This window comes from Temnothorax longispinosus, chromosome 4, assembly GCF_030848805.1.
Source record: "Temnothorax longispinosus isolate EJ_2023e chromosome 4, Tlon_JGU_v1, whole genome shotgun sequence".
Classification (NCBI taxonomy): domain Eukaryota; kingdom Metazoa; phylum Arthropoda; class Insecta; order Hymenoptera; family Formicidae; genus Temnothorax; species Temnothorax longispinosus.
Window position 1 is genome coordinate 23,721,528 of NC_092361.1, and position 12,130 is coordinate 23,733,657.

Sequence of the window (12,130 nt, forward strand, 5' to 3'; positions counted from 1 at the left end):
GTAAAAAGTTAATTTTTACACTTTTAACCCAAAGATTAATGTGATAGGTTAATGAGTCACTTATGTATTTTGCATAACCTTAAAGAATAACGCGCCCAAAGTTAATTAATTAACTTTTTACTCGACTTTAACCCGACATAACCTGTCAAACCGTTAAACTTTAACTTATTTGAATACCCCTCAATGTAATTCTCGTTGAGAGATTCCGCATCTTCGAGTTTGATCGAAAATCAGTCGCTAATGCAGCGTCAAGAGAGTTTCGTCGTGAGTTTACGGTTACGGTACAATACCGAGTAATGTTTTTTTTAACGTTTATATCAGAAAATATCAGAAAGTCGGGAAATAAAATGTCGTGACCATTGAATTACTTGGACACTTTTATTTTGTTGTATACTGCAGTAAATTTGATCGGCTAATTCGAGAATGATGAGAGAATATTCTCGCGATAATTTTGTAAATATAAAACGATTTGTTTTATAATACATAAGACAGCATATATTATATACTATTTTAAAGGCAATTTAGATGAAGCGTTATCTCTCTCTCTCTCTCTCTCTTTTTCTTATTAATAACTCTGTTGATGCTATATATATATAAATCTAAATTTTATCTCGCTATGTTTGTTTTACCCGACGACGACCGCTACTACCGTTTTTGCATGCTATTTTTCGATATCGGTTGCCGTAATATGTTTTTTCATCAAGTTGTAGCGATGCGCGAAGGATTACGCCTAATCGTCGCATAAATCTTACTTCGCTTGGGTGGTAAGCGCCTACGGCCGCGGCGTGTAAATGTAGCGCGACTTGCTCGACACACGAGCTGAGTACGAGGTGAAGCCGCATGTAAATGCTTCGACAAACCACCCTCTGTGTCTGTGCGCGTCCATCCTCTCACTTCCCTCGCTCTCTCTGTAGTCTGCTCTAGGCAGTAGGCATCCGGCGCGGCGGAGCTTCCTACACATACGCGTATATACAAGGACGAACAGGTGGGTATATGCACAGTGACCTGAGCAACGGGGGCTGCCAGGTGCGGTGCGGCGCGACGGCGTCCTATCATTTCCTCATTATCTACTCAAACATAGCGTCCCGCTTGTTTCCACTCCTCAATCGCATTGCTGACGTATCGGGCATACCGACCAACTAGTTAGCTCGTATTACAAGCGCTTCTCGCGAGCTTCGATCGTTTCGTGATTCTGAGTGCGAACACCTTTCGTTTGAACAAAATTTCCCAATTTTTAGCAAAAACATTCTCACTAAACGGAGCGACATGCTTACATGCTTCTTTAGAATTTACAGGTTCATGTTTCTATCATATCATAAAATGCTAATGGCTATGTAGGACAAACATATGTAATACGAGTATATATATAGATATATGTTTTCGTTACACTTGCTTTTTTATGATTTATTGTTTGATGAAATTTTATTATTCAAAGTGAAAAGAAATATATGTATTTAATTAGAACACAGAACTGTAAGGGCACAGAGCTGTAAGAATAATGGTGCTGCGTAGTAAAACGGTGGATTTCGGCAACACGAAATTTGTGAGGGGGAATGAGATGTAGAAATGGAAACGTGCTGAAGAGGGAGGAAACAATGTACTTATTGTTATAGCTCTTGCTATTTCTCCTGGCCGTTTGCCGAAGCAACAGTCTCAAGGTGAGAAAACTCTCAGAATCCCTGACCTACTTTCTTTTCTGGTAAAATATCTCCCTAAAGAATTTGATGGCCTCCTTCTTGCAGTTATGTGACTGAGTATTTCTTGAAATAAATTATTTTAATCCTTTGCAGTAACCCACAGTATAGTAATTTCGTCGAAGAATAAGATATCTACTTTGGTCATAGTTCAATTGATCATAAGAAAATAATACAATTACATTTTAACCTCCGATTTATTTAAAATTTTTTACATAAAACGCACAATCTCGATATTAGATAGCTTAATTCGTATCGAAACATATATTAATTTACTTTGTCGAGTTATATAATTTATAATAATTATATATAGTTTATTTTTGTTTTCGTAAGCAAATTCCATTTTCTCGCACTTGACGAACAAAAGATCAAGAGTTTGTTCTGTGATTTTGTCTCAATTAGGATATTGAAAAAGATCAAAATAAGAGAGAAGGGATAAGGGAGTGAATTTCGACGAATGTGAAATTCACGCGGACAAAAAATCCAACCTTTGCGTAGAACGTGACAAAGCGTTTACGCTATCAAGAATAAATCTAATCTGTGTTTATGATCGTGCGCATATTCACGTTTTCCATCGCGTTTTGTTCTCAGCCGATAAATTCGGATTTAATATTAGCCTGTTCCCCGCATCGTATCGGAGGGAACTTGGGAGAAAACCAAGTTAGCGTAAGCTATTGGATAATCGCGTGCATTGAACTAAATGGGAAAGATAGGTAGTGTCATACTTCTTATCGTTATAAAGCAGCCGAAATAAGATTGAAGAAAAGTAACAGAGCATAGAAGAAACGCTTATATCATAATATGGATATATTCTGATTATTCGACGATTATTCGTTATTATCGCATATCGATGGATTTACTTAAGGATTAATTGTCAGTTCGAGTGAACACAGCAAGACTGTCGATGGCTTCAGCAGTGCGAAGATAGCTAACAAGTTGGTGGTGTTGAATCGATAGAGATGGGTGAGCCTGGGGGTAGATAGGTAGAAGCAGGCAGACGAGGTCGTGGTGGCCCCTGCCTGCCACTCTTTCCACCCTTCTCTTTTATCCCTGCGTGCAACCACTGCTTCACCGTCGAAGCTCCACTCTTACACCTTCTTTTGCGCCTTCTCTCTCTCTCTCTCTCTCTCTCTCTTTCTGTCTATCTTTATTTCTCTTAGCTACCTTCGCCTCCGTCTACCTTTTTCCTCTTCCTAGCTATTCGTCAAGCTTGAAATCGCGCTGGAATCGCACGCGCGGCTAAAGCTCCTTTCTTCTCCTCTCCTCTGCTGAGCCTCAGGGAGTTGCTCGTAATTGAGTTTTTTTGCATCGGACCCATCTTCGATGATGGAAGTATGCTTCCGCGCATATTAGATTCGGAGAGCACCAGTGAATTCTTTATTTTACATTGACCTTCAATTGCACGAGCTGCCGCTTCGCTTCGGTACCAACCGAATAGATGATCTCTCCTTATGATTATGCAATGCGCATGTATTTTAAGAAGACGGTTAGTTGCTAATGGCCGTGGCTCTCCTAGCGCTGGAATCTTTGAGAGCTAGTCGTTCAGAAACATTCGAGAACACACACACACACACACACACACACACACACACACACACATATATATATGACACATATCTTGTTTATAATACTTTTCAAAGCTGAGATTATGAATGTCGTTAGTACCTATTTTCTCAACTTATTATTAGATTTCGATACGTATATAATATTACATTTACTATGTTTTAACATAGTATTTTGAAGAATTACTTTAATAAATTTCATTATATCATTACAAATCGTTGGACTTGTAGTGATAAAATTGCGAATCACAAAGAGATTGATATGTATAATATACATATAAAAAATTATTTTTTATTTTTATCAAAGTAATTTTACCGAATTAAAATTTTACATTAGTTCATACATGTATGAAAAAGAAATTCTCGAATACTGCGCAAACTTGACGTTATCTAATCTTAATTCGTTACCATTTTGGGTAGCTATAGGTACACCGCAAATGCTTGAATTTGCTGTTGCTAAAACGGCTTTTCTCTCGAAAGTCAATCTGAGCGGAGTCCGTGGAGTCCGTAATGCTATGTTGGTGTTTGCGGTCGAGTCTCGATGCCGTTTTGTTCCTGAGTCACGAATCTGTTCAATTTCTCTTACGACCAAATAATTCTTCTCTCTAAATCCTTCCGCATATTCCACATCAAAGTTGACCGATAATTTTTCCCACCGATAAGATTTCCTGGTTTAATTTATACACAAATAGGTCGTAGCTTGCATACGGTTGTATCGAGAGAGCAATTAGTTATTGTTTCAGACTATAATTTAAAGTCAGCGGGACGATTTGAGATATTTTCGCGCGCGCGCACGAATTGTAAGCAGTAATTATAAGATTATAGTCATTGGATAAAATTGATGTCCATATGAATAGTACCAATATTATGTAGTTTGTATTATATATGTATAATATGTAAGCCAGTTGGCACGCATATTACATATAAGATTTTTTGCACTAATTTATTTTATGCTTTAATATGATTTTATGATAAACCCCCCTTATTAATTATTAATTAGATTGTTTTATAGCACATTTCTTGAAGATTTTTTTATATAAAATATATCATACATAATACATAGATATTTATTTTTCACTTTATCAACTTGTAATTATATCTCTTCACATGATTATCGCTATCAGGTAGAGAAATATTAATCTTACAGTATACAAGGAGCATAACGAATTTTTTAACCTATTTTTTATTGATTTCTCTCCTTCTCTCCTTTTCTCTCTCTCTTTCTCTCTCTCTCTCTCTCTCTCTCTCTCTCTCTCTCGCTCTCTAATCAATCTAAGATTGATATTTTCTTAATAAAGACATCGCGAAATGTTATGGGCGAATGGAAATAGATGAATCTTTGACAGCTTTCTAAGCTTTAGAAATGCAAAACTGTAAAAAGTTTCTTATCGTTGAATTTTTAGCGAACTAAAAATTTATAATTTGAAAATTAATTATAAAGATATTAAATGTAGTAAATGGACAATATTATACTTCCAGTGGTGGTTCCTGTTTTGATATTCTTATTATATTTTCAATAAAAAACTCGATTCTAACTTGGTTCAGAAATTAATGAAAAATTCATCACATTTGAGAGAACATCCTGTATGCATCAAAGATACAAAAGATTTGTATGGAGTATAGAAATGTAATCTTTTATTTTAATGTATGTGCGTTGCGTCGCGTCATCAAATAAATAATTTATCGAAGCTATATTATTTATTCGTTAAAATCACGGCAACGCAATGTTGTGTTCGTCAAAATTGTCAATTCGTTAGCCCAGTTTTACATCTTTTTTGCTCGAAGTGTTCATTAACCTGGAAACTGAAGGTCCGAAACAAAAACCACCTCGAGCGAGTCAACTCGGTTTCCAGCTTTGTTGTCAGACGCAATATTACTATACAGTAGTTTCTGGTAAACTAAACAGGATCTCCGCTCCGCGACACATTCACTCGCAGTCCTGCGTATACACTGTTTCATGGTGAAAGAGAGAGAGAGAGAGAGAGAGAGAGAGAGAGAGAGAGAGAGAGAGAGAGAGAGAGAGAAGGAAAAGAACAGCATCGTTCGCGAGATCGTCGCTTGCAACACGCGTCGACTGCATCAGACGTAAAACTGGATTCCAGCGGTTCTCGAAGAAATAAATTTCACGCACGTCTCGCACACGTGTCTCACATGGAAAATTACGCAGTGATACCTTTTCCCATTTTTCATAAGTAACTAATATCTTCTGTCATCTGTCATCATTGATAATGCAATATCTGATTGATGATTAGTGTGCTTATTTTTTTTGTAAGCATTCTGCGATTCTATCGTTTTTAACGCTTTATAATGGTTGATTTGTCTAACACACGACTAAAACATCTTGGATTTTAAGATATTAGGTTTTCGTTATTATTATAATTAAAACTCTATATCTATATAGTTACTTACACTTTAACACTAAAGAATACAAATTCCATAAAAGTAAAACTCATTTTTATGCACTTAAAGAAAGTTGGACATGACTTTTCTCACATTCAAAGAGAGTATTTCGCATCCTTGATTAATGACTAGTGCCTTAATTGAAAAGTTTATTCCTGAAAAGATTGAATTTCACTTTTGGACAGCCTCTGGTCGATGAATGACACAATTCTTTCAGGAATATATCTTTGCTCGTCTTTGTTAAAAGAAAACAAAAAGAAAAACCACACATACACACTTTCACACACGTGTTCGCGCGTCTAAAAGATATAGCCATGTGTTATTGCGATGAAATTATCTAATGTGTGTGTAAATATAGTAATTAAATTTATGCTCTATTAATCTCATTCTATTGTTATTCATTCTATGTCTAAGTATGGCTACGGAATAAATATCATATTTTTAATAAGTTATGAATATCCTTTAATCGATAATCAATCTCATGCAATAAACTATTTTGAATTAGCCATAGCCGATCGCGGTACATCAAATTGCGCATGATGCAGAAATTTATTCTCTCATTTATCTTCGATTACTGTTTCATTATATTAAGAATTATATTTTTTCTTGTATCTCCTTATTGCAGTGAAATGGCTGACTGGCTGACTCTCTCTCTCACTCAAAATTTTAATTATTTAACACTATTTTTAAATTTAAATTTTTATGTGACAAATTTTAATTGACGGATAATCTTGTATTTTTCTTACAATTAGTGAAGATCAAGAGACATGCGCAAGTGTTTCGCGCAAAGTGTATACGCGAAGCAAAGCGCGGGCGCTATAGATACTTACGCCGCATCGATTCGTTGGGTTTATATTGTGTAAAAAAATTGTCTTTACTTTTGCTTTATGTGTCCTCTATGCTGAGATATTTTAGCTTAAAATCTAAAATTGCAAAATTTTATAATTAAGAAACTGAAAAATTTCTAGCTGACATTATTTAATGCCTATTTTTATATGAAATTAAAATGCATTAAAATATACATATATACGTATGTATAATATCATTTTGTATATAATATATATTTACAAGTAAAATATAAAATTATCTTTTGCACCTTAATTTTTACATATATAACATTGTTAATATTAAATACTCGGCGTAATTTTCTGATGTGTTTTTTTAATTATTTGTTATTGTCATTTCTTTTACTTAAAAAAAAAATTAAATAAAAATTACAATACATCTTCCAAATTTTAATATATTAAAAAACAACATTCTTTCCTATATAATAATCTTAACTCGGCAGACGCAATGTATTTGACATCTTATCTTTATCTTTTTTGAATATATATACACTTGTAGTATATATATGTTGCATTAAATGCACACGGACATATGATTGTATATAATACAGTTGCATAAAGAGCACCAATGTAAATCTCAAATTAAGTTCAACACATATGCATAGAAATCCATGTGTCGGCAAATTCCCAAAAGTACTGTTACATATAGTAGAGAAACTACGAAATACTCGACTCGTTTATTTAGAAAGTATCGTATGTACCATTATTCACCTGCAACCAGTCTGGGAATTCTCTCGAAGCGATTGAAATGTTGGCGTGCGCGTACGAATTCAAGAATTTGTAATTTAACTCTAAATTGTTCTTGTATGCATCCGACGCGTTAATTAATAATTTTCAATTTGCTTATGCATTTATTATTAAAAGAAAGAATGAAATGTATTTAAAATATATCAATTTTTTTGCCCTTTTACAAGTGTGTTGTAATCGAATTCGTAATTTCCTCGCATACATTCGTCACTCGAAGCGTCGATTAGGAAATTCTATTATTATAAGTTCCCTTTTTTCTCTCCTGCATTTGTTTATTCAATGACACATTCGTTTTCAATGTTTATTTTGTTTATAACTTTTATATATACATTTGTATTTATTACTCAAAGTACTGCTTTCAAAGAGGAATGATTATTAACGTCCTCGCTCGAGCAACAATTTGTCAATGTTGTGATTCTAGCATATATATTACGATTAATAAATGATGCGAATATCAATATTTATTGAAATCTAGCAACATACGTATTCGCTTTTTTCCTAATTTCTTTGTTTTATTGAAGCTTTACTGATGCACAAATTTCTCGGATAGATAAATTAAATTAATTTTTGCTATCATTTCCAAGAAGTTTGTAGAAATTGCGCAAAACGTATGCAAAATGCAAAATTATGCTTAAATTAGTGAAAGCTCTCAATACGTTAAAATCCGGGCCTGGCAGAAAAGTAATTAAAATGACTAAAATGCAAAGAGATTTCTTCATTAATGTGTGTTTAAAAAAAATGTACTACTTTTATTTTGGCAGAGTTTAATCTGTTTATTGTCTATTCGTGGTCTTTCTTTTTGGGTGATTTTTGACATTGTCTGTGGTGTAAGTACATGATATATTCTCTTTTAACCTGATTTCTTTCGCTTAGAGAGAGAGAGAGAGAGAGAGAGAGAGAGAGACAGAGAGGGAGAGAGAGGGGGGGAGGGGGAGAATGAAGACGAAGGAAAACAAAATCGCCACGCGTTTTATTCCACAGCATTATATCATTCTATATCGCCTATTTATTTATGAAAGGGTAGAAATCTCTTATTTTTATATATATTTATACATAAAGATAAACAGAAAATACCTTGATTTATGACTATGAATATGAAACACTTTTTTATCGCTATGGGTTATAAAAGATTGCTGCGATTGCTCTTCGGAATTATAGCTGCATTACAGGATTATGAGAAAGTGTTTGGATCTTTCAATTTTGGGTATATGGAAAATCGACATTTTTATACACAAGGAAAAATGTACAAAAATATTCAAATTATTGCACTATTTGTGAATTAAAAAATATTACTTTACCAATCGCTATAAACAATTAGGCACATAAAATAATTATATAATTGTTATATTTAATTTGGAATTTCTCAATTGATATTATTTACATATAACTAACAAAATAGGTATTTAAACATAAATTATTATACAAAACAAGAAATATAGAAATATGCTTTGAGTAGAATTTCAAATAAAACTGTTTTTGATAAAGAAATTAAATAATTCTGTTTTGAATATATAGTAATAATATTTCTATTATAGTTGTGTGTGATTTTAATCTTTTACGACTTAAAAATTTCGCTGAATTTTATTTATTATTCCTTAATTTACATTTTTTTAAATTTTTTTAGTTAATATAACTATATTTATTAGAAAAATATAAAGTTATGCAATCTTTTCTTAAATAAAAAATAAATATATGTGCATTATAAATATAACAAATGTTTTTTAGAAGAATTAAATAGCATTTAAAAAGTCAGTCGGTTTTAAATATAGTTAAAGTTTATGATGAAATAATAGAATGATATTGATTTCTTTTGCTTTTAGGCGAAACAATTTATCTCTTGGTTGAAAATAGAATTTTTGATACATAAAGATAATACGCTAAATGTTAAAAGTTAATATAAACAAAGTTAAATATTAACATTTATTGCACATTTTTACATAAGTATGTATAAGTGCAATATGTCATTAACATATTTGCGGAAACCAAGTAATGAGCGCAAAATGAACCTATTTGATTCTGACATGAGTCATGGTGGCATAATTTCAGACAGAAACTTAGATGCATGTATGAACCAAGGGAGTTTCGTTAGCGCATAGGTATACCTATGCAAATTTATTAATGTTGTGCCAGGACATACATATATCCACATAATAAATTTATTAAAATTTAATATTTTTATCTTGTTCGAGATTGTATAATGACACTCCGAAATTATCAAATATATATTATTTATTGATGATAAAATTGTTCATAGATAATTAACAACGTAATTATGTTTACTTTGTTAATAACATCAATTTTGAGTTTTTCCACTTCTTGAAAGGAAAAGAAAATAAAATGTATATTTTATTATGCAATATTATAGTTATTTATATTTTACAATTAAATTTAATTACGTTGTGTATGACGAGAATAACTTTGTTAATATAATTTTTGAATTTTATTATATTTTGAATGTCTCATTCTCACTAATAATTCTGTAGCACAAGAATAAATGAAGTTGGCTTATATGATTGCAAGTACGTATAACACACACATCAATTATTAGCATATCATATTAATTAAAAGTAAGTGATATTTAAGGCTATTAAAAACAACTTTGGAAATAATTTAAGGCGCGCGCGCACGCACGCACGCACGCACACACACACTCACACACGCGCGCGCAAATAACAGCACAGATAGCTGTTAAATTTATTTCTTGGATATTTTGAATCAATAATTATTGTAAAAATTAATTTATTTTACTCACACTTATGTGACATATAATAGTAATTATAATAATTAATCTTGGCAACAGATTGTTGTATATATACGTGATAGACGCCATCATATGTCTTAATTCTCAAAGAATGTGTATAAATGTCAGGACTAGCAGCCTATTATCGTTGTACGTATTGTCCAACAGGAAAATCTTTATAATGGAAAACTACATTTTCTTTCCAAGGAGCACTCTCTTTGTAGTCTCCGTACTGTACACGATCTGAAAGACGGTAGCACGCTCGAGGCAACACTCTCGTTCGCCAGAAGAGGATGAAGTTTCCGCGTTGTGCACGTGTAAGCAGCCGGAAATTCGGGGTTTCACACCGTACAGTCAAGAATGCATGATAACGCCGGGTAGTCAACTTTTTTCATTAAATCAAGCTGAAACATTCTGAAATCGTGTTTCTGACACTTTTGTTGTACTAACGCTCCCAGTAGTTGCGTTGTGTGCACATGAGTTGCCAAACCGGAACAAATTGTCAACTGTGTACAACTTGAGTGTATTAACAAGGAAATGCACGACAGTGTTCGATTTTGCCGTTCGATTTTAATAAATTTTATATATGTTTTTCACACACACACATGTGCAGCACAACTTAATATAAGAGTTACATATGTTTTTATAACATATACCTTCTCCATATGCTTAGGAATTAATTTGATATAATTAGGAATTAATTTAGGTATAAATTAATTAAAAAATAAACAGTCTTTATTTATTACTCGTTACTAGTCTCGGCACATTCAATTTTAAGCGGCTATCATCAAAATCGCGAAATATATAAAAAAAATTTTTTACGAAAAATTAATCGTGCGTCTAGAATTTTCGATATTGTTATATTTTTCATTATACTCCTCTACTCCATTGTTATTCCTATTTTAGAATCTTAGAATTTTCATAAAAACAAAAATGAGCGTTTTTTAAAATGTAAAATTCTTATCTATATATATGTAATAATTGCTGATATGTAATAATATTATTTCTCGATATTTTGCTTTTACGAAATGTGCTATATAAATGTTGCACTACATGTGCTGCGCTATACTTGCGTGCAATTAGGAATATCTATCTTCGTTATTACCCTATGGCATTGGATGTAATGTACAGCGAACAAGTAGTTGCCAAGTACGGTACAAGCACGGTACTTGTATACGGACAAATATAAACGTAGCACGCGCCAACTGCGAATAACGCGCTGACATAAAGCGTTCTATTCTCTTTCCATATATCTTTTTGAATTTATTCGGTAATCTTGTCTCACGTAATTATATATGACGAAACAAATATTCGTATATTTTGATTTATCAAAATATTCAAAATTAAGATGTTATGCATTTAAAAGTTGTAATTTTTTCCAATGTATTTATAAATATATTTTTAAATATTTCTTTACAAACTTTATAATGTACCTCTCGTTTAACATGCATGCATATATTTCTGTTTCAGGAACGTATTTTATTCTATACGACTTTATTGACTTCTTCGAGAAAGATCAAGCCAGTTTTCTGGAGCGAGACAAGTTTCTCAACATCATCAATTCTATCTTCAAGAATATGTCGCAAATCGAGCGCGAAGCCATCATTTTCCAAGTAAGTCTCGTTGTACATTTTCGTGCATCGCACTACGTATTATATTTCTAAACTTCTATAAAATATTATGAATTTGAATATAATACAATAATGACAAACAATTGGAAAATAATATATGTATATATAAACATTAATTACTCATAACATGTATATAAATATTGTTTTATATGCACGCAAAGTATTTGTGCTATATCATTTCTTTTATTATACCATTATATTACTATTTAATGACAATTTTTCATCAATTTTTGGAGTTGCGTTTTTCTTGGGAGAAATGTTAAAAGCAGTCGATACAAATTCTTTCTTTTAAATCCCATTTTTTTAAAGCGAGTTTCCCTGATTCTTTTGATGTTTTTAAAAAAATAATTTAATGATTATCTTTATGCTAAATCGACTACAAGGTTTTGAGTGAAACACGTAGTCGCAAAAGGTAAAATTTTAAGAATATAGAAAATTTTGAAACTAGAAATTATTCTTACGTACGAATATGTATATTAAATAAAAATAAGATGTAAATTATTAATATATT

The 12,130-nt window shown here is 32.1% G+C and overlaps 1 protein-coding gene across 6 annotated transcripts in view; it reads left to right on the forward strand.

Annotated features, from left to right (window-relative positions):
* LOC139811922 (acetylcholinesterase 2) overlaps nucleotides 1-12,130 on the forward strand; it is a 94,183-nt gene that overhangs the window by 46,630 nt on the left and 35,423 nt on the right. For all 6 annotated transcript variants that reach the window (XR_011731776.1, XR_011731777.1, XM_071776430.1 and 3 more), the window contains exon 3: nucleotides 11,459-11,601. Coding sequence is in view for 4 of the 6 variants with exons in the window: in XM_071776430.1 (XP_071632531.1) it covers nucleotides 11,459-11,601 (143 nt within the window). In the remaining 2 variants the exon portion in view is untranslated. The remainder of the gene's footprint in view (nucleotides 1-11,458; nucleotides 11,602-12,130) is intronic.